The sequence below is a fragment of the Solenopsis invicta genome, unplaced genomic scaffold (genome assembly GCF_016802725.1).
Source record: "Solenopsis invicta isolate M01_SB unplaced genomic scaffold, UNIL_Sinv_3.0 scaffold_38, whole genome shotgun sequence".
Taxonomy (NCBI): Eukaryota; Metazoa; Arthropoda; class Insecta; order Hymenoptera; family Formicidae; genus Solenopsis; species Solenopsis invicta.
The window spans coordinates 242,544-267,788 of record NW_024105284.1 but is presented as its reverse complement, the minus strand read 5'-3'; the positions used below and the strand labels follow the sequence as shown (position 1 = coordinate 267,788).

Genomic DNA, 25,245 nt, shown 5'->3' with positions numbered 1-25,245 from the left:
GCGATAGTATTCGAACTGGAAGCCTGAAAGACTATTAGCGTCTTTCAATACTTTTGCGTACAGGAAATTTGAATCCGATACGCATATGAATGGGAATCTTGATTTTCTGTTGCTATGCGGCTTGTTAGCGTGGTCGTATTGGGTACAACAATTTCTGTAGATTCTAATAGAACGTAGCGATTTGGAAAATTTAATATGACGGCTAAAATATGACGCTTGAAATCCAAAAAAGTCACGAATGATCTTACAACATCCTCGATTAAATGCGCAAACTTGACAAATCGGCTCAAAAATAATTACAATAATGTTTTCAAGACCGTTAATTACGAATCTGGAGACAAAATTTAAAAAATTTGAAAGAAATTATACATGTTGTTTATTGTTGTGTATTGTGGATTTTAATACTCTACAATGACCATTGGTTCAACAAAGAGATGGCACAGCAAAAGGATTTACATAAAAACTCAAAAATTTCTTGCAAAATGATATTCTGAAGATATTCCGTGAGTAATGAAAATCCAAAGTGGACATGCTTTCTTTGTCATTAAAGAAACAAAATTGTAAGTAATGTGATACTCTAGTGCCGTTTCTGACCAGATAACACAATAATAAACAATTATCATACTCACGTTTTATGTACTGATTCCAAATCTGGCCGTTTTAAATCCGTCATTTCAAATTTTGTAATTCTGTCTCCAGATTCGTAATCAACAACTTCAAAAACCTTACAGTAATCATTTTATGAGCCAATTTGTCAAGTTTTCGCATTTTAATCGAAGATATTGTAAGATCATTTGGGACATTCAGATTTCAGGCGTCAGATTTCAGACGTCATATTTCAGCCGCCATATTGAATTTTACAAATCGCCGTGTTCTATTCAAATCTACACGAATATTTTGAGACCTCAAACGTTTTTTTTGCGTTGCATTAATTTTTGAAAAGAGTGGTGGCGTTATGAATTGCGATGGATCAAAAAGTGACTTTTGTCTAATAAATGTTGAACCTATATTGGATAATATTCCTGAATATTGTATTACACAATGTTTATAATACATTTAGTGGACAGTATTTCAATAAATATCAGACGTTTTTATAATATCTTTTCGATTATTAATTTATGTCTTGAAACATTGATTTAAAATTAACAATGTCGTAATTCAACATTTCTGAAATGTTAATTCAACATTTGTGCGTTGTACGAGTATTGAGTTTTTTATGCATGAAAAATGTTGTTTTATGAGGATAGGTAAAAAATTTATAGAATTATAAAAATAATTACTTGTGCGAGTTTTACTTGGTGCAACGGGAACAGCGGTTGGTACTGCTGGCAATTCATCCGTCGTTGTATCGATGCCAAGTAATTCTTTATCAAGCTGCTCTTGTTGAAGTTCCTCCAATTCTTTCTCTAATTCATCTTCATCAGCATCTTGGCCGAATGCCACTGGATTAGATATGGCGTCTGAAATTTCTTTAGCAACATCTTGTTGCTCCGCTATGTCGTCCATCATGTCGTGTACTTGGTCAACATCCCTGAAATATAAATATAATAAAAATGAAGTTACAACATAAACATAAAATTATTTATTAAATAAATGTATATGATTCAGGTATTATACGTATTTTTTCTATATTCAAAAACCATCTTAGTGGAAAAATTTTACCAAAATTTTAATAAAATTTTGATGACATTTTATTAAATTTTATTTTTTATTATTACATTTTTATTATTATTATATTTATTTTAAAACTTGACCAGTAATTTTATCAAAAAATTTATTAGTCTCAATAAAATATAAAAAATAAATTAAAAAAAGAAAATTTTAAGATTGTACAGTCGTGGATACTTTTCTAATAAATTTGGAAACGCGCAATTACACAAGTTCAGAGATGCGAATTACTATCTTCGCTCATGCACGATAGATAACTGCAAAGCTAGCAAATTCGCATATATAACATGCAACATAAATTTAAATAAATATAATGTGCTGTGCAAAATCTGTGATAAATATTAAACATTAAATAAATATTAAATTCTAAAATATAATATTAGTAAAGCACATTACAAGGAGTACTGAATTTCTTAATATTTCATTCATATTTTATAAATGTTTTTGATATTTATAGTAAATCTTTATGATCTGTTCAATCTAAGATCGCAAAAACATTTATGAAATAAAAAAACAAGAAATTATGCCATTAAGAATCATTAAGAAATTTATAATTTTAAAAAAGATAAATATACGATAATTGTGTAAATTATTACAACTGCTATATCTAGGAATCTAATTATATCTAATTATACATAATTGGACTTTTCGCAATATTTTTATCGGATATAATACGATTCTATGATATTTGATCTCTTCCAGACAGCACACGATGTTTATGGTAAATATTGTAAATATTATTACTATTTTAAAAAATACTATATAATTATTTTAAAATTTATAGTGAATAATTAACATCATAGATTTTATAGTAATATTTTATGCATATTTTAATAAGTATTGATATTGATGATATTTGTAATAAATATGATCTGTTTAATCTAATATCATAAAAATATAAAATATTTTAGTAAATATTTATAAAATATTTAAATAATTATTATAGTATGTAAGTCTTTCATAAGTAATTGTGTACTGTCTGAACTATTCATAAAGTGCTCAGTTAAAAACAATTTAAGAAATTCAATACATACTCGTTGTAATGTGCTCTACTAATATTTCTGAAATTTAACCTTTAAACACACCGATCCTGTAAAATACAGAAACACATTTTTGGGTCTGGGAGACTTTTTCAACTTTGAGAAGCTATATCTTTGATTACAATCAATATTTTTCTATGATTTTTTTTTAAAACGAAAGTTCAAAATCTCAGGAGTGTGACTGCATAATCGGCATTGCCGAAAAATAATTTATTGTGAAGTTATAAAAGAAAAACCATTAAGCAAAAATGAGAAATTGGTCAAAAATCCACTTTTCCTTCAAAAAATCATATCTTCGCAACAAAAAACATTTAAGGACATTTAAATACGGCGTTTTAAAGCTAAAGACTCACACTTTCAAAATAAAATTTGGCAAAGTCATTCTTTTTAAAAAGTATAATTATGTAACATGGAGAATATAAGGTATTTTTGGGCATCTAAAAATCTATTTAAAAAAAAAATTATATCTTTGCAACGAAAAACTTTGAAGAACTTTACAAAACGGCGTTTTCAAGCTAAAGATTCATACTTTCAAAAAAAAATTATATCATTGTCATTTCTTTTAAAAAATGTACTTATGTAACAAGGCAAATATGAGGTATTTTTGATTAAATCGTGTCTAAAATTGAAAATTGATGTGTTTCATGATATATTTCGGAAAAACTCCCTTTTCTACAGCATTTTATAGTATTCCAACTTTAGACAAAGTACATGCGAGTAACATTCGCAAACCGACCTGTTCGAACGTATTTTATCCAGCTTTTTTTATGTAAAATACTCACAAAAAAAGTTTCACTTACACACTATATGGGTCGCATTGACCCTAACAAAACTTTGCTGCCATGTCGTTCAAATTCTAGTTGACCAAAGAAGTTGATCAACCATATCAATCGAAAGAGGAGATTTCAAACTTTTTTTACGTCTTGGTCCAAACCTCCTATCTCATTCCGTCTTCACATAGCAAGCGTTCAAAACTTCATATGGGGTCTTTCAGACCCACTTACGTGTTTAAGGGTTAATAATTATCACAAATTTCGGATGACACATAACATTTATTTAAATTTATCTTTTTCTTCGCATACCATACACTTAGCGCGTACACTTGTCTCCTCTGTATATGTCCGTAGATATATGAGATCTATAGTTTTGTAACGACCATACTTCACGTACAAATGATGATTGGTATAGGAACGGACGCGAAGGGTCGCCTGAAAGAATTAGACGTCGTTTTGGATGTTTGTGAAACAGAGAGTGTTTATTGGAAACTGAAAAGACGCGATGAGACCAACATACGTCTCATGAACATACATTCAATGGTACGCAATAGCGTCGGCAATGTAATTACAGATAATACGGAGACGAAGTCGGACGGTAATTAATCGCGGAACTTAAAATAGTAAACGGAAACGCGCGGACGGACGTGACAATAAACTCGCGTAAGAAATACGGCTATCTATTTACAGGTTTATGTACAGAGGCACCCATTTCGCGTTTCTCGAAACGGCGTCGAGCTCTTTTCTCGGAACCAGTGTTTCCACTTTGAGGGAAAATTTCCCATTTCAGGAATTTTTGAACTTTTGTGGGAAGAAAGGAGAAAAGGGAAAAATGAGAGAAAATCCAACAAAATCGCAAAAATAAGAACATATAGCCATCCTTATTAATAAATCCCTTTTTGTAACTAGTGTAGAAACTAAAAACGTGGTTAAAATACTTTTGTTTTAAATTAAAATAAACATTTAGTTTTGTTTTGTATTCAAACATTAAAAAATTAACAAAATTAATTTTTAAAAGATGTTTATTTAATTCGTTTATTTTCCTCATTTATTCACCTTATTAAAAATACAGTTTTAAACAATTTGATTGGAAATGAACATAACTTATTTTCTTTTTCTAGATTAAAAGCATTAACTTAAGTTTAACCTGAGGTCTGGTAACATTAAAATATAAAGAAATTTATAAATAATTATAAAGAAACAAAATAAACGATTTAAATATAATTTCAAAAATTTTTTATTAAAATAAAGAATTCAGAAGTACGCTACTCTTAAATAATAAAATCTGGGATAACATTTTTTATATAAGAAAAAATACAGGGAAAGGTAGAATGTGGGGAAAAAAGGGGAAATTTAAGAGAAGGGAAATTTCAGACCACTCTAATGGAAACACTGCCCGGAACTCGAGTGGCCTTGTTATTGTGGCCGTGAAAACGTATCGCAAGACGCGACGCGTGGCGCGGTACGACGGGGCGCGGCGCGTACACGAATCCGTGTCGTTGTGCGTGTTTTCGCGCGGCCCGTCGCGAGGCGGTTAATACCGCTGTAATTCGCCGGATAGCACTTGGTGGAGGCACGGAGCACCGTACTCCCTTATTCGTGGTAGCGCCGGACTCGGGATGATGTCGGAATTGCCCTGTGACAAGTAACTTGACAGGGCCCAAGTTTACTTGAGCTCATTGCGGCGAGCAAGAAACGGAGTCGGAGCGGTATCGGGAGCGGTCGAGAGTCAAGTGTCTTGACGGAGACCGAGGCGCTCGATTTCTTCCTCAATCTGGGGAACTTCTGTACGGCGGACCAGCCAAAAACGGACAAGGTGTTTTCGTCCGGCGAACATCGCCTTATATACCCGAGAAACGAGGTGAGGGGATGTGCGACGTTTTGCGGCAGAACGGTCTGGAGGCAGCATCCCCGCCACTCAATCTCGGATCTCTCGTTTCGGGCCACGCGCGTAGATCGTGGCTGCGGACGGCGACGGAACGAGAGCGCGTGCGCACGGAGATACAAGACGCGCGGGAGCGCTCACTCGCTCGCTCGGTCTTCGGATTTCTTATTAGGCGCTCTGCGCCGATAATTACCGTTCGGCGGTTGTTCGGACAGTTAGGCGGTCCGGGAAGGGTGGGGTCAAAAGGCGGTCCGGGAAGGGTGGGGTCAAAAGGCGGTTTGTTACAGCTTTAATCTATAGCTTTAATTAGGCCGGTTTCAAACAGCCTATTAGAAACAGGGTTTGAAAAAACCCAGCCCCATAAGGTTTTTTCGAGTTTTACGCGTTATTTCTTACAATTCACTAATAATTAACAAAATTTGCTATTCAATTAATAATTCTAATATAAAATAAATTTAATTAAATCTATTTACGTTTAACATATTAATTTATCAATGTGATTTAATTTTTTAATAAATTTCCTATTAAAAAATAAAGTTTTTAACTAATTAATATTTAAAGAAAGATAAAAATTAAAGCAAGAATTAATTAAACTATTTTTTTAATTCTCTTACAAGAGATAAAAAAGATTTTGTCATGTAAAAAGTCTAAAAATATTTGTTATTTAATATAATTAATATACTTAATATAAATTATTATAAATATATTTTAATAACATGTAGTAAAAAAAATAAAACATATAACAAAACTTAATTTATATTAATATATTTGAATTTGATTCCCAATCAATATTTACGTTTTCACTTGAGCGCAAGAAAAAGATAAACTTTTACAAGTTTGTTTGGTGTAATTTTTTCTACACCAAGTCGATGTCGTAGTTCGGATCACACAAATCCAAACATTGTGAAAAATCATTCAATAGATACTGAAGACGCAAAACATAATAGAAAATTTGCAAAAACAATCGCAAAATCCTTTTGGTAATTTATTGAATTTCGTTTTTTTTCTCCACCATTTCGAAGATAAAAACTCGTTAATGACATTTTCTTGCTACATCGTCTTCGAAAAAAATTCATTATCTTTAATTTTAAAAGCCATTATGCCTGGAAGATGGATGTTTGGTCAAAACTACGAAATACTTGGTACAGCAAACGCCATAAAACTTAATAAAAGTTAATAGTATTTTGTGATCTAATAAAGCCGCAAGTATTAATTGGATTAAAATACAAAATATACTTAACCCTTAAACACGTGGGTCTGAGAGACCCCATATGAAATTTTGAACGCTTGCTATGTGAAGACGGAATGAGATAGGAGGTTCGGACCAAGACGTAAAAAAAGTTTGAAATCTCCTCTTTCGATTGATATGGTTGATCAACTTTTTTGGTCAACTAGAATTCGAACGGCACGGCAGCAAAGTTTTGTTAGGGTCAATGCGACCCATATAGTGTGTAAGTGAAACTTTGTTTGTGAGTATTTTACATAAAAAAAACTGGACAAAATACGTTCGAACAGGTCGATTTGCAGATGTTACTCGCATATACTCTGTCTAAAGTTGGAATACTATAAAATGTTGTAGAAAAAAGAGTTTTTCCAAAATATATCATGAAACACATCAATTTTCAATTTTAGACACGATTTAATCAAAAATTCCTCATATTCGTCTTGTTACATAAGTACATTTTTTAATAGAAATGACAATAATATAATTTTTTTTTGAAAGTATGAATCTTTAGCTTTAGAATTTTTTTTCAGTGGATTTTTAGATGCCCAAAAATACCTCATATTTTCCATGTTACATAATTATACTTTTTAAAAGAAATGACTGCCAAAATTTATTTTGAAAGTGTGACTCTTTAGCTTTAAAACGCCGTATTTGAAAGTCCTTAAACGTTTGTTGTTGCAAAGATATGATTTTTTGAAGGAAAAGTAGATTTTTGACCAATTTCTCATTTTTGCTTAATGGTTTTGCTTTTATAACTTTACAATAAATTATTTGTCGGCAATGTCGATTATGCAGTCGCACTACTGAGATTTGGAACTTTTGTTTCAAAAAAAAATCGTAGAAAAATATTGATTGTAATCAAAGTTATAGCTTCTCAAAGCTGAAAAAGTCTGCCAGACCCAAAAATGTTTCCGTATTTTACAGGATCAGTGTGTTTAAGGGTTAAATAAAATTTAAATTGAGTTTCATTGCGTTCAATTTTACCATATATTATTTATTTTATTTATAATATTAAATTATATTTATAATTTATATTAAATATTTCATTTACACTATTATTAAATTTTCATTAAATTTTTTAAATAGATTTTTGTAAATGAATTTTTTAAGTAGATTTAAATGGGTTATTTTAGGTGGATCTAACCCATTAAAATTCGGTGGATTTTAATGGGTTGAACCAATCTCGACAAACCCCGATTAAAAGACTTTCTTAGGCAAAGTTACTTTCGGTTTTGCCTTCCGAGAAAGAATGATCGCTTCTAAATCAATAAAAAACCGATTTAGAGTTATACTAATTTGAGTAAATTTGAACCTAGATCTTTGACACAGAGAGCAAACTCGCAACTCCTTATGCTACATCGCCAGTATTACATGTTGTACACGTGAATTTGACATTGCCTTCGCTCATGCGCGATGAATAATACGAAGTAGAATACAATGATTTGCATCCCCGAACTTAATTGCGCGTTCCCAAATTCATTAGAATAAAAGTGTTGCAACCTCCGTATCCACGATTGTACCTAGTCTCACTAAAAATTGGCTTTACCTAATCTATGAATCCGTTTATAAGCATATTTTAAAAGATAAATTTCAACAAAATAATTCTTTTATATTTTTAAAGTCACTGAACATAAATTCAAATTCAAATTCTAAAAATTTCAAATGGCCAATTATACATTTTCCAATATAAATAATTTCCAATATTAATATTACAAACTTTTGAAATCTTATCGGCCATATTAAATCCGCCATTTTAAAGTTGGGTTTAGATTCATGTTCAGTAACTTCAGAAATCTAAAGGTATATTTTGTGGATATTTTTGTCTTTTTCAATTAAAAATGCGTTAATACGGGTTTATAGACGGGGTTAAATAAGGTCAGTTTTAACAAGGTTAGGTTAAGTATTTGTAGAGCATATTACAAGAAATATTGAATTTCATAAACTGTCTTTGACTGAGCACTATGTGAATAGTCCCGATAGTATGCAATTACTTATAAAAGACTTATAATAATTTTAAGTCCTTTAATACGAAGTATTTATAATAATTATAAGTCCTTTAATACAAAGTATTTATAATAATTATTTGAATATTTTATAAACATTTACTAAAATATTTTATATTTTTATATTAAATTAAATAAATGTATTTATTACAATTATCATCAATATCAACATTTATTAAAAATATTTATAAACCTTAAAACTATCCTTGTTTAGTTTACTTTTGTCCTAAGTGATAGTTTAGATCTTTTGTTTAAAAAATGCAAAAGTTTGAAGTAAAAGATCTAAACTATCGTTTATAACATATCCTAATCTTTATTAATCATCAAAAAGTATCAAAATTGCAATTTTTAGCAACTTCAATAGCAGATTTTTCAAAATCCTGACATAAATCATTTCACGCTTAAATTCGTGTAGCCAAAAAGTCCATCAAAATGACTTGTTAAACTTTTAAACAAGTTTATTTTTTGTTGCTCAATATAACTTTTTATTATACAACTTTTCATTATTTTCATTGAACTCCCATTTAAATATCCATTTTTTATTGAACGCAGAATATAATCTTTTTAGCAAAATATAATTAAAATCTTGTTATATAGGAGAGAATAAGCTAAATCGGACCATATTCCAAACAAGATCTTTTTAATTTAAATAGATACGGTTAAACAGATTGGCGTGCCATTTACATCTGGGGACAATCTAAAGTCTTTATAAGATACCGAACATGTAACAGCAATTTGACAGCTCTTTGTCATAACATTCATAGAATAGACGGAAATATGTATTTTTAGCCATCAAGCAAAAATTAAAAAAAAAAAAGAAAATTCTTGTAAATCGTTATTTAAAAAGTACTAAAATTTTGAAAGCTAATTGATTTAAAATAATTAAAGAGTGTAGAATTCAAAAATGTCAATCATTTTGTGATCACATTTGCGGTTTATTGTAAAATTTCTTCCAAAGTTCAAAAGAACTCGTGTCCAAATCGGACTTTTAAATCGGAATTGCAACCTAATCGTAACACTGACGATCAGTCGACCAAACTTAGAACGTCCTAGAAACGTTAAATTAGTAAAATATGAGTCATCAGACTCGGAATAATTGAATATTATTGATTTCAACTGTAATTATATAATAACCATTTCATAATATAACCGTAAAACGTCTAATTATGTAAATTGTCATTAATTTGATTTTTTAAATAAAATTTTTATTTGTTACTGCCAAATTGCTAGTTTTTATTCAATACTAAAAAAAATAGATTAAAATCTTTTATTTAAAAATTGATAAAAATGGAAGTGTCCGATTTGGAACCAGTAGTTCCAAATTGGATTGAAAAAAGCGTTTTTACATTTTCCATTATAATTCAACACAAGTGAATACGTAAAAATGGTCTAAAACAAAAATGAAACAAAATAAATTAAATTATCTTTTCAACGACACCTTCGTTTTTACGATCGGACTTTATTCGTGCCTTATAGAGAGTAAAAACTGCAAATAGGTTCGACTTACTCCACTTTCCCCTATTCATTAAAATTCCATTAAATTTAATAAAACGTCCAATTCATCAAAATTTTATGAAAATTTCACTAAATTTTTCTGTCAAAGGAGACAAGTTTTACAATGCTAACATATTTATGCTACACCGAAATGTTATTCTTAGATACTATTCTCAGAATCCAAAGATTACATTAAGGGGGAATTTGGTTTTTTGGGTCAAAAAAATCGATTTGTTTTCTTATGGATTATTTTAGTTTAACATTTCAAGAATATCTTCAGAAAATTTTATTTTGAAATTCGTGAAACTTACGGAGTTACGAGTCAGTCTTAATAAATCCGAGCGCAGGTCTTGATAAATCAATCATAAACCGTCACTACATGAAGATGTTCAGCAAGCCATAAAGCCAATTTTCGAAGATTTATCATCAAGAAAATTGTTAAAAAAATGTTTGGGTGGTAAAACTCAAAATAATAACAAGAGTTTTTATACTACCTGCGATTCGCGACTAAACACTTTCATTGTTAATCAGAAATAAATGAAATCGCGGCTTATTTAGCAACCAGAATTTTAAATGAAGGTTTTTATGCTGTCCTTAAAACTATGACAAAGAAGAGTTGAACTATGATAGGAAGAGTTATAAGAGAAAAGGCCAAAATATTAGGAGTATAAATAAGTTTCCGCCGTTTCACAAAAAATGGCGCCACTAGTATGTTATGGTTGAAATTGTCTGTTGTAAAACGTTATATCGTAAGGTTGGACATCTGGCATCAACATAACCTTAAAATATTAGCGATTTTGTATCAGCATCATATATCTTTTTTCGTGCGAAAATGTCGAGTTTTGAGCCGAATAAGCGTCATTTGCGGGAGCTTTTGATTTATTTCTTTAATTTGAAGAAATCTGCAGCCGAGGCGCATCGATTGCTTGTAGAAGCATATGGTGAGGCTGCCTTAAGTGAGAGAAGTTGCCGTGAGTGGTTTCACAAGTTTAAGAACGGTGAATTTGACGTCAAAGACAAAGAACGTAGCGGAAGGCCAAAAGTGTACGAAGACGCGGAATTGGAAACATTATTAGATGAAAATTCGTGCCAAACGCAAGAAGCACTTGCACTTACATTAGGAGTGACTCAACCAGCAATTTCACATCGCTTAAAATCATTGGGAATGATTCAAAAACAAGGAAAGTGGGTTCCATATGAACTAAAGCCGAGAAACGTTGAACGCCGATTTTTCACATGTGAAATGCTGCTTGCCAGGCATAAACGAAAGGGTTTCTTGCATCGTATAGTCACTGATAATGAAAAATGGATCCAATACGATAACCCAAAGAAGAAGAAATCATGAGAACCACCTGGCCATGCTTCAACATCGACAGCCAAGCCAAACATTCATGGAAAAAGGCTCATGTTGTGTATTTGGTGGGATCAGCTTGGTGCCGTGTATTATAAGTTGCTCAAACCGAATGAAATCATTACTGGGGCTCTCTACCGAACACAATTGATGAGATTGAGCCGAGTACTCAAGGAAAAACATGCCCACTACTACTCCAGACACGAGTTATTCTTCTGCATGATAATGCTCGTCCACATGTTGTGGCGCCGGTCAAAACTTACCTGGAAACACTCAATTGGGAAGTTTTACCCCACCCGCTGTATTCACCACACTTTGCTCCTTCTGATTACTACCTGTTTCGCTCGATGGCGCATGGCCTGTCTGAGCAAGACTTCACATCATATAAAGATACAAAAAATTGGGTCGATTTGTAGTTAGCTTCAAAAGATGAAGCATTCTTCCAACGCGGTATCCGTATGCTGCCAGAAAGATGGGAAAAAGTAGTGGCTAGCAATGGACAATACTTCGAATAAAACATTAGGTACCGTTCTTTCACAATGCCCAATTTTTGATAAAGACGGCAAAAACTTATTTATACTTCTAATATATTCCAAAGAGCGGGATCAATACCGACTGGAAAAATCAGCACGACGAAGCCTCGAAGCTACAAAAGAAGCTCGGACAAAACATAGAAGCAAACAAATGGTTCAAAACCAATACTACGAAGAAGAGAAATGATTATTATAATGCCCTAAAATAGCTGAGTAACAGAAAATCATGTAAGTACTTGATAAACTAACTTAAAACTTTAAACACTGTTTTCTCAAAACAGCATTTTTGCGGATGGTGTGCATGATATCTTTGTAACCACTGAACTGATTAACTTCAAATTTGGCCTGAATGTGCAGTAAACATTACTTTAATCGTTTGATGAACCAAAATATTGATAGGTTACATACTATTTTTTTACATAACAAAAATGGACAAATTTTGATAGTAAAAACTATAGTTTTGATTTAAAAAGTAATAACTTCCGCAATAATTTTTTTTTCTGATTCATCAAACTAAAACTGCATTTGTATAAAGTAAAACGCCGTTTTTTTCTATTTCAGGTTACCTGGAAGATCAATATCGTGCACACCAATAGATAAAAAACTTTACACAGCGTAACATTCAATCATATATAACTTCTCTATTTATAATTAAAAATTAACAAAAAAACTGTATATTCTTAAAAAATGGATAAAAACATGGTGCAAATTTCAAATTAATTAAATAGCTAGTTTCTGAAAAAAAAAATTCCTAAAATTTTACTATGTTTTTGGTAAAAAAAACCGAATTTCCCCCTTAAATAGCTAATTATTAATAAAAATGCATTAAAAATTTTACATATGTTGATGCGCAGCTTTCATTGCGTCTGCAGCACCCTTCATGGTGGTGAGAACGGCTGTGTTTGTATTTGCACTCTCCAACGCTTCTCTTTGCATTTCAATTGTAGACAATGTACCATCAATTTGCTGTAATTGCTTGTCATATCGCCTTTTTCTCTTCAACGCTTGGATGGCAGCTAAAAAAATTTATACAATAATCTTAATACTCAATCAAGTAATTATATCTATTAAGCAAATGTTAGCAATATGCTAACAGTCTGCTAGCATATCATATTTAAAAACATTATGGCAGAGTGATGAGTAAGAAAAGATGGGGCGAGATAATTTTACTAGCATCTCTAAGATCCTCCTCCTATCCCAGAAAAAAATAAAAAAATTGTTGCAAAAAATATTACCTTTGCTAGGGTTTGAACCTAGATTTCCCTAGGTATTCTATTACTACGTGTTATTATAAAATACTGTAAATTTCCCTAAGTATTCTATTACTATTATTATAAAATGCTATCATTTATAATGAAGAGACGCGATAATATCTCGCGCTACGTAAATGCGCAGAGCAAAGAACCCGCGTCTCTTTACACAAGCCGTCTACTTTCAAGCATCCAAGATTACCAGATCTCAGTAACAGCTGAATCAAGTTCTGAGTAGTCTCAATCGACTACTCGACTAACTTGGGTGGAAATTGTATAAGAAAAGTGTTTTTTTCCTCTCTGTGCCTTACAAGCAAAAATATCGCGACGCAAAAATCTAGGTCTCAAAATTTTCATATTCATATAAGATATATGGTCATCGCTTTTTTCATCGTTGTCCATTTCATATTTTTAACACCAGAGGCGCTCGTTTGTTATTTATTGCGTCGACTCATTATGCTTACCTACGGCTATTTACAGAAAATGATTGATTGAATGATTTTATGCTAGATCGCTCATTTGTGATGACATGTGATCTCTTTGCGAAAAACACGATAAAGTGAATCAAGTAATATGTCAAGTGTGTAATAATATGGATAAGTATGTATAATAAAAATAATGAATAAACGCCTAGTGCAAGACCGACTCATATACTATACGCGAGTCTTCGACAACTTGCGAGCACTCGAGATTATCAGATTTAGATGTAACTTCGTCCAAGTAATTATCTACTCAGCAATCAAAAATAATCCTTAAAATAAAAATATTGATAGTATTAATAATTAAAACACTAATATTAATCTGATACTTTTCTCATATCATGTACCATTTTCAAAAGTTAATATACTTGTATATTAATTCATTATTTATTGAAAGTTCTCGTTAAAGATGTATTCAACGTTTGTTTAATAATTTAATGATACACTTGAAATAATTTGCATTAAAAATAATTTTTAATACACAAGTAATATTAAAATAATTTTTAATATTCAATTACAAATAATCTTTGAAATCTTTATGTTAAAAATGTCTTCCACTGGATACTGATGAGGCAGAGTGATCGAGAGATGTTTTGTAATACTGTATACTGTGAATAGAGCTGTATATATTTGACAATGTCATAAGAACTTATCTTCTGCTTTACAATCATAAGAATCTGGTAATAAATGCAGAATGATTTGAATGAATACTGTGCATCTCCACAGTCGACGTTAGAACTTAATTTTTTTACGGTGATGAATAATACTGATTTATTGTTATTATTTATCTAATGTACTTATAAATTAGTTTATTATTTATTGAAAGTACAAGGGGCGATCCAAAAGTAAGGTTACAAAGCCTGCAGTGGAGAGGGAACGTTTTATTCAGAAACCAAAGTATCTATATTGAATTATATCTCTAACATTATTTTTCGACATAGTCATATCTATTTAAGCATTTGTCGTTTACGTGATGAGGTTAAAAATTTCCTTCTCATAAAATTTGGGCCCTTGCTTTTTCAAATTTTCGCGAAGTCTTTCACCTCCTTGTTCGAAGTAAACCGTCGGCCTCCTAAGTGCTCCTTGAAGCGAGGGAACAAGTGAAAGTTACTTGGAGCAAGGTCCGATGGTCGATGATGTTTTAACACGACGCTGTTGAAGCAGTACCGCTGAAACGTCATCGGCACCCTTTCTACAGCCCGGACCTCGCTCCAAGTAACTTTCACCTGTTCCTTCACTTCAAAGAACATTTAGGAGGCCGACGATTCACTTCAAACAAGGAGATAAAAGAATTCGCAAAAACTAGGCCAAAAGAGCAACGGCCCAAATTTTATGAGAACGGAATTTTTAACCTCGTATCACAAAGCGACAAATGCTTAAACAGCTATGACGACTATGTCGAAAAATAAAGTTAGGGATATAATTTAATGTAGATACATTGGTTTTTCTGAATAAAACATTCTCTCTTCACTGCAAGCTTTTTAACCTTACTTTTGGATCGCCCCTCGTAATTTATTATTACATTTAAAATAACTTACTTTGATAATAATTTCTTAATATAAATAAATTTAATATTTAAAATACATATTAGAAATAAATATACATACGCTATTTTTTCAATAGATTGTATGTACAAGTTTCAGTTACAAATAATCATTAAAATTTTTGTTAAAAGTGTTTCTCCTATTTTACACTAATGAGGCTGAGTAATCAATATTCTGTACTGTAAAAAAATACATAAACAAAATAATGTAGTTTGCTTTTTCAATATTGTATTAACGTTGCAAGTTTCTTTTCAAATTATTATTTGAAATCTTTATGTTAATAGTCTTCTAAGTATATTACATTGGTGAGGGCAACGAACGGATGAGATTTTCTATACTGGGAATGGAGCTATGCAACAATGGTATTGTAAAGCTTTTCTTTTCCTTTACACTGATGAGGATGATAAATAAAGAATGTTTTGTATTGTGAATAAAAATATGCATCGATATCACAAGGATATAAATCTAATTATGGTGACAGTAAATTAAAAAGATTAATATTTCTTTCTATTTTTGTTTATTACTGTTATTTTCAAACATTAATATATTTAAACAATTGATTAGTTCCGGACTCTCAAAATTTAAATACAATTAATGAGTGGAAAATAGGCTAATGAGAGTCAGCGCGGGTCAAAGAGCGCAATCATAAGTATAGAATTGAATCATTCATTTAATTCAAAATTACAAAAAAAAACGTTTCGACTCGCTTTAGAGTCATCTTCAGCGTAACAAAAAATAGTACAAGCAATAGAAATAGAAGCCGTCGTCAGTCATCGAAAACGGGAAGCATCCAAGTCGCCAACGATTTGACAAATCCGTGGTGGCATTTTTAACAGTAAAAATATCGCAAGAGATGACACTTAACTGTATAACTGTCGTGTAATTATTTTGAATTTCAAAAAATTATTTTAATTAAAACTATATTTTCTCGTCGTCGTGTTGCAAGAAATGACACTTCACTATATAATTGTTAAATGATTATTTTAAATGACGAAAAATTATTTTACTTGCAACTGTATTGTACTCGTGGATCTCATTTCGAGCTGACGACGACTAATGAAGCTTGAAATAAATTTTGTCTGTAGAAATTTCTCTTAACAAAGTAAGCACTCAAACGTTACTCGTTTCATACCAACACGTGTTCACGGTTTTGGGTCCAAATGCGTACTGACTGTGCGGAACATTCCGTCTTACTTGAATGTCACGCCGAAGATCAGGTAGTTAAAAATAATCAACGGCAAATTCAAATGTATAAATATTAAAAATATAGAATAAATTGACGATAATTCAAATATTACAAAAAAATATTAGTTAACTATGTATCATTTTGACGGATTAAATCGATTATAATTTACTCAATAACGAGAAATACGCATGACGCAAATATTCGGTGTCCGTTTCTAAGTTGAGACTTTTATCTTGTAAATGGATATGTAGCATTTCGGAAATCAACTGCCTGCCCAAGTAGCGCTCATTATCTAAGATTTTGATGTTCTCCCAATCAAAATCGTGATTACAAATAAGTCTGTGTTCTGTAATGACAGAGTGACTGTGCGTGTTCCAATTAATATAGTTGCGATGCTCATTAATTCTTGTTTTTAATTTCCTGCTGGTTTGGCCCACATATGACGCCTCGCAGTCTTTACACGCAATTTTATACACGACGTTTTTCTTTAAATTGTTTGGGAGGACATCCTTCTGTACTTTGATAACCCTGTTCAATTTATTAAGACTAAAAAATGCCAATTTTACATTTACATTTGTAATGGTCTTAAATTTATCTGAAATTGTAGGGATATATAGCAACAAAAACAATCGCGTTCTATCACTTGTAGTGTTAATGCCGATATTATTGACTGTCTGTCTTAATGTGCTTTTATGAATAAGAGATTTTAGACAGTTATTGATTGTTTCAAAAATAAATTCAGCAGGGTAGTCATTAATTAACAAGGTTTTAACAATAAGCTCAATATTCTTTTGATGAAATTTTTGCGTCCAATAATAAAAATACCCTGTCAACCATTCCCATGACAGTCCGTCTTTTTTGCGATAAAAAGTGAGCCAAAACAAAAATTTAAGTATCAGCCCAAGTAAGTTAGCTTGTGAAACCAATCAAACGTCAACTTATTGTTGTCTTTAATGATAATGATGTCCAAAAAATCTATTCTATCGCCCTCTCTCTCCAACATAAACTGCATTCTTGGGTGAAACGAGTTGAATGTCGTTAACGAAATCAACTAATTTATTTAGAACTGCCATAACTATATCATCCACATTTCTGAAGTAAAATGGCAAACAAATTCCGATTTTTTCAAGAGCCTTAGCCTCTAAATCCTGCATGACGAGGTCAGCAATTATAGATAAAAGTGGAAAACTCATGAGGGTGCCAAATTTTTGTTTGTAGAACCTGTTATCAAAACTAAAGTATGTGGAGTCCATAATAAGCCTGACAGCCTGCAAAAATTCTCCCTTCAAAATGCTGCAAGCATTCATAAGGTACTCCCACCTATTAGAGATGTTTTCCAATGCTAACTCTGTTGAGAAGTTGGTAAACAAGAAAACAACATCTAAAGAAATAAGAATGCAGCCTGGATCCAAGTATTTACCCTTTAGTTTTTAAGCCAGTTGAAAACTATTGTCTATTCTACTTGGAGCTTCAGGAATGTTTTTTGAAATAAGTTCATGCAAAAAGGTGGCCAGCCCGTAAAAGAGGCTATCAATTGATGAAATAATTAACCTAAAAAGAACTCCCGGTTTGTGGGCCTTAAGAAGACCATACACCCTTGGGAAGTTGCCCTCGCTACAGTACACTTTCTTATATTTGGCCTCCGTGATATAATTGCGTTTCTTCCACTTCGTCAGCAAATCCTGCGCGTTCTTTATCAGAGTGTTGATCGGGTCTTTCTTAATATGCACGTAAGTGTCCTGATCCTCAAGCATCGAGGTATTTCTTGTTTATAAGTATTACTGTCTAAAGCTACCGTGATATTGCCTTTGTCCACCTTTGTGAAAATAATTCATGGATTATTTCGCATAAATACAGTAGTAGATTTCATCAAGAAGTTCAGTCTGTTAGTAACTTCATTTTTTTGCTGTGACAACAAAAGAATATTGTTGATAATTGGTATCAAAAGATTTCTGACGTTCAAATGTTGATCTGGTCTCAACATGTACAAGTTATTCTCAATATTTTTTATGTATTCAAAAATTGCTTTTCTTTTGTCGACCAACGGTAGAAAAAAGTTGTCTCCTAATTGTAAAAGAATTTGTATTTCTTTCGGAATCTAGGCTGTTGATAGGTTAATGAACAATTTTTCCCTGATATTTGAAAGAGAGGAGTCATTCATTGATTTAAGAAAGGCTTTTGGGTCAACATGAACTACCTGTGAAGAAGAATTGTTAGTTGGCCGTAATGAGAAATCTAGTTTTGCACTGTCATTCAACGTCGTTTCGGAAGCCGAAACGTCCCTGTTCTTGTAAAAATAGTAGTAATTAACTGGTTTGATTCTATCAACAAAGCGTTTCCTAGTCTTGAAGATCGACCAATTTAGCTTATTGTCCAACTTTTTATGTTCTTGATTAAGTTGGAAATGGAAAGTAACCTTCTGTCTGTTGAGAAAGGCTTGACAGATATTAGCTGGAACGTGTCGCGAGATTTGTCTACAAAGATGGAAAATTTGTTGTTGGGAATGATTGACAGATCTAAAAGCGTCATTTAACTCAGTTTTTAGAATTCTAGTGATAAATTGATTACTTAAGTAATTCCATTTGTGTACCATTTTTCACTGTTAAAAATGCCACCACGGATTTGTCAAACCGTTGGCGACTTAGATGCTTCCCATTTTCGATGACTGACGACGGCTTCTATTTCTATTGCCTGTACTATTTTTTGTTATGCTGAAAATGACTCCAAAGCGAGTCAAAACGTTCGTTTTGTAATTTTAAATTAAATAAATAATTCAATTCTATATTTATGATTGCGCTCTTTGACCCGCGCTGATTCTCATTAGCCTGTTTTCCACTCATTAATTGTAATTAATATATTTATGATTATGATTTAATTTATAAAAAGTAATAAGTCAGAATTATTCATCAATTAAATATTCAAAACACCTTTAGTAAAAATGGATTAATTAAAAAATATAATAATTTTCGAAAATAATATGATATGAGAGCAGTATAAGAAAAATAAATTTAATACAAATTGAACAAGAATGACTTCTATGGTCCTCAAGTTCAATTTGAGGAAAGTATATAAAATCACACAAATAATACAAGCACGAAGACGTAGCTACGACCGTAGAAGGCATTCTTGTTCAATTTGTATTGATATAGCAACGGTCAAAATATCTCTCTCTACTAATTAAATTTAACTTTAATAAAACTTTCAATAAAAATTTTCGAAAATAATTAATAAAAACAATACTAATTGTAACGATAGCCTCGTTACGCAGGTAAAATTTTATTGCCCTCTCGCTCGCACGCCCGATCGCGGAATATCGGTCCGTCTCTTTCGCTCGCGCCCCCGGCCACGTGACTTCGGTATCGTTCTCCGTCTCGCTCGCTCTCACGCCCGGTCGCGTGACGTCACGCATAGCATCGCGCGAGCACGTGCGCGTGGGTGCACGCCAAAAATGAGAAAACCATGTGGGTTAAACTGCATAGGCGGCCCGAGGATATAAATACGGAGCCACACCAGGTCGAAGCAACCAGTCGATTCCGAATCACCGGTGCCGACACTCCGGGAGTACTCGGAGCTCCTTGGCTGGGTGTTCTCGGCTTCCTGATACCGGGCGTACTCGGTTACCCGTTCCTTTACCTGTTACCTGTCCTGTATTTTGACTCTTAACTTTTAGTTTTATTTTCAGAGCAAATTAATAATAGTACCATCAGGTCGGCGATAACGCTTTTCCCCAGGAGTTCCAATTTCCTCGCCGGACCTTTCTCAAGAAATTTCCTCAAATATCCTCCGTCCCGAGCGTTCCCCGTCCGACCAAGCGCCCTCTTCGCGTAGCGAGCGTATCTTTACCCCTTCCTCAGGCAAATGTTATAGATGTTAAGTCGCGTTAATGTTAAGATCCGCGTTACTCTTATAATTCGCCGTATTCAAGCTTTAGTTATAAGAACTGCGTTAGCTTTAAGATTTGCGTTATAAAACATTTCTTTACTCGTATTCGAGCGTCGTTATTTAGTAAGAAGCACGTTACCGTGATATTATTTGTGTTCAAACGTAATAGTTAACTAGAACTCAACGACACCGCGTACGATATTATTAGATTTTAAGTTCCCGCGAGTAAAATACGTACCGTGGGACACGAGTCCTAAAGATGTCAACTTCCTCATTTATAATAAATTTTTTTTATATTCATGTAACACGGAGTGTGGAGCAGTGTTGCTATCAGGGACGCTTTCTTGCACATGCGTATTATGGCCAACAATAAATTTAAGGCCGTAACATGACACGTTGTCTCACAGATTACATGATTTTATTTGTTATTGTTATTATTTTTTATAATTTTATTTAATCTCATTACAGATAATTTTACACAAAAATTTCGTAAAGATCTTAAAGTGATTTCGGAGATATTGTCCCACAATTATATTAAGTGGTTACCCCCTCGAATACCTTCTTTTTACTAAATGTGATATCACATTGAGCTTGTATCTGAATACACATGCGCGAGAAAGCGTCCCTGATAGCAACACTGGTGTGGAGAGACTTACTTAAAATAAATATTTTGTTCAATTTCTTTACAAGTTAGAGTTCCTTCTTTTCTCGACCCTGGCACCGGCGAGCTAATCCGCGATCCCGAGAAAAATCATATCGTTACATAATCTTTTCCTACGTTTTATTTTCTACGCTAATCTTTTTACTTGTCACATGAGTCACATAATAAGTTCTTGTAACGTCAATCATCGATACAGCTCCATCCACAGTATTAAATATTATTAGTATCATTAGTATTCTTCATTCATTCATTTATTCAAAAATATTAATATGTATCATAAATGTATAAATAAATATAAATACAAATTCTTATATTCACAAGGAGATGCTACAAATTGTAAAACACGGAATCAGATAAACCTTTGTTTATTCGAAAGGGGTGATCAAGAGTATAAAAAGTGTCAAAGCGTTTGGGTGCATAGGCCTTTGTTTCAGAGAAATTTGCATGTGAAGTTTGGCATTCACCGCGCTGTGCGGTAAGTAGTATTGCGCAGTAGGTTAAAGCGTAAAGTGCAGTGGATGAAGAAACTAGGTGCGCGCCTTCTATTTTGTCCTCGGCGGCCGCGTGTGTTCAAAACCTCGCAGTGCCAAATTTTTTTTTTTTTAATAATAGCTTTACATTTATCAATTGTAATTAATTTTTATTATTTTTAACAAGATATTAAACGTTATATATTATTCGTTATATGTAACAAAATGTAATAATCAAAAAGTTTGCATATTTATTCAAGTTTATTTATTTATTTATTATACAATTCTGACATTGCTATAAAATGTTGGGAGTAACAATTTTACATAAAAGCATTGGAAACAAAGTGACTGTACACCATAAACATTGTATAAAAGAATAACGTGTTTTATAAGAACATTTAATATTATATAAGTTTACAGAAAAACATAATTGATTCACATTACTAAAAATTTCGCGTTCATGTGCTAACTTTGACGCGTACCAAGCAAATTGTAGCATATTTTCAAATTTCGGCGCAGATAATAAATAATGTGTTAACAATTGAATTCTAATTGCATCATTCGCATATCGCATATTCAATTTTGTTCTTTCTTCGCCAACAATAATATCAAGACAATGTACAGCAATGTCAGAATTGTATAATAAATATAAATAAATAAATAAACTTGAATATGCAAGCTTTCTGATTATTACATTTTGTTACATAACAAATAGTATATAACTATTAATATCTTGCTAAAAATAATAAAAATTAATTACAATTAATAAATGTAGCCAATCTTGAAAAAAAAAATTGGCACTGCAAGATTTCGAGCACACGCGGCCGTCGACGACAAAATAAAAGGCGCGCACCTAGTCTCCTCAGCCACCGCACTTCACGCTTTAACCTACCGCGCAATAGTACTTAATCCTCTTTATATAATGGTACTACAATAAAGCCGTTCGTTCCACAACTTAGAAATTTTAATAAAATTTTATGGGTGTGTAATATTCACTCACACAGTAGAGATAAATAAATATTACACACCCATAAAATTTTATTAAAATCGATGAGGACCATCTCAAGGGTTCCCCTTGTAAGATGAAATATGTCCTTTATTACAAAAAACATACACATTGATTAATACCACAAAATGTATGATGAGTACAAAATTACCTTTTCAATAAAAAGGTAAAAAAGGCGCCAACTAAGTGTATACGCCTCAAATCTTTATTTTTGCTACAAAACCTAAGTAGTACTATCTTTGTATTGAGTGTACAACTTCGGTCCGTTTTCAAAAAATGGCTCCAGGTGCTATAAATGGTTGACGACGACAGCTAATTTTTGCTATATCGTGAAATGTCAACATCTGTCAACCAAATATTGTTTATAAGCCTTTAAATTTTGCACAACAAGTTTAATTTTTACTGCGTTAAAAACGTCAAGTTTCGTTCCAAATAAGCACCATTTTCGGAAAGTTTTAATTTTCTGTTTCAATTGGAAGAAAAGTACAGCTAAAGCGCATCGAATGCTTGTGGAAGTGTATGGTGAATCTGCACCATCGGATAAATCTTGCAGAAAATGGTTTCAACAATTTAAAAGTGGTGATTTTAGTGTTTTAGACAAAGAGCGTTCGGGTAAACCAAAAAAATTTGAAGATAAAGAATTAGAAACATTACTCCATCAAGATTCGTGTCAAACGCAAAAAAAGCTCGCAAAATCATTGGAAGTTACTCAACAAGTTATTTCGAAACGACTCAAAGCCGTGGGATACATCCAAAAGCAAGGAAATTGGGTCCCACACAAATTGAAACCGAGAGATATCAAACGACAATTTTGCATGTCCAAAATGTTTCTTGAACGGTACAAAAAGAAGTTTTGTCTGCATCGAATCATTACCGAGGACAAAAAATGGATTCACTACAACAACTCAAAACGCAAAAAATCGTATGTAAAGCCCGGCCAACCGGAAATATCAACGCCGAAGCCAAATATCCATGATGCCAAGGTAATGCTCTGTTTGGTGGAATCAGAAGGGTGTGATCGACTATGAGCTGTTAAAACTTGGTCAAATCATCACGGGAAACTTCTATAGGCAACAATTGATCCGTTTAAAGCAAGCTATAGTCAAAAAACGTCCAGAATATGCAATCAAACACGAGTCCATAATCTTTCACCATGACAACGCTCGGCTTCATGTTGCTGTTCCAATTAAAATTTGGAAAATAGCGGATGGGAAGTTCTAACTCACCCGCCTTATAGCTCAAACCTTGCCCCTTCCAACTGTTTGTTTTGATCGATGCAGAACGCTTTAACTGGACTACGCTTCACTTCAGAACAAGGTATCAAAAATTGGCTCAATTCATTCTTGGCTTCAAAAAATGAACGCTTCTTCCGCGACGGAATCCATAAATTGCCAGAAAAATGGAAAAAAGTAGTAGCTAGCAATGGACAATACTTTCAAGCAAAAAAACGGACCAAATTAAGTTGTGCACCCAATAGTATTAATGAAAAACCTTCCTATTCCAATCCAAATGGTACGTAAAACCCAAGTGGTAATATTTTTGTATTTTCATTGAAATATCTTCCAATCTTAACTCTTGGGTTAATATATACTTAATAATGTATTTAAAAAATAATATCTTAAAATTGTGTAATATGTATTATTTGTGATAGGTATTTTTTTTTAAATATAAAATTTCTAAATTACGCTAATTACAAATAAAATACTTGTATTGTTCTTTGAAATAACTGTTGTATTATGTTTAACAAAAAATCCAAATAGTAACACTTTTGTATTTCTATTTAAGAGTCTTCCAATTCCAATTCAAATAATAATTGATAAATAAAACCCAAGTGGTACTATCTTTGTATTCCTATTAAAAAATTTTTTATTTTAACCCAAATAAGTGTATTCAATTTTTAAAAATTTCAATGAAATCAATGAATAGAATATAACATTTAATCTCAATAAAATCATAGAGAAAACAGTGTTAAGAAAATTTTATTAAAATAAAAAATGTTTAATGTACAAAAACTTGGCGTTACTAGACCTCTAATAAGCAAAAAAATGATTAAGTTTCTTTAGCATTTAAGTAACATTGTAAGTCATTACAATTTTTTTTTAATTACTATAATTACTGTATTTTACAACCTTATAATATTTAGACGTCTAGCAGCACTAAGTTTTTGTACATTAAAAATTTTTATGTTAATAAAATTTTATACTTGCCAATATATTCTAATTAATAAAAAAACAATGTATTCTATTTATAATTGGTGCAATTTAAAGTTTTCATGTATTGTTTGGAAACATACATATTACAAAAAATACATATTACAATTTTAAAATATCATTTTTTAAATAAATATCACTTGGATTAAGATTAAAACAAGATTTTTCAATGAAAATACAAAGATAGTACCATTTAAATTTTATCAACTATTTGGGTTGAAATAGGAAAATTTTTTATTGACAATACAAAGATAGTACTATTTAGATTTTGTAGAAAAATTAAAATTAATATACATACTTGGATTTTGTCGAAAAAATAAAGATTTGAGGCGCACATACTTGCTTGGCATCTTCTTTTACCCTTTTTTTTTAAAAAAAGAAAATTTTGTACTATATATTTAACTATAAAATGTATTATACATAAATTATATACAGGGTGTCCTAGAAAGCTCGCATCCGATTTTAAGAGCGGATTCTTTGGAAAATTCTAAGAAGAAAATCCTAATACAAAAATGTCGAGGGTATAATGGTTTTCAAATTATTCGCGATTAAAATTTACGAATCACTAAGCTGACATTTCGCGCG

The 25,245-nt window shown here is 31.9% G+C and overlaps 1 protein-coding gene across 1 annotated transcript in view; it reads right to left on the bottom strand.

Moving 5' to 3' along the window:
- LOC105204157 (charged multivesicular body protein 4b) overlaps nt 1-25,245 on the bottom strand; it is a 62,742-nt gene that overhangs the window by 7,066 nt on the left and 30,431 nt on the right. Inside the window, exons 2-3 of the mRNA XM_039459369.1 lie at nt 12,811-12,988; nt 1,281-1,531 (exon numbers count right to left, since the gene is read on the bottom strand). Coding sequence (XP_039315303.1) covers nt 1,281-1,531; nt 12,811-12,988 — 429 coding nt within the window. The remainder of the gene's footprint in view (nt 1-1,280; nt 1,532-12,810; nt 12,989-25,245) is intronic.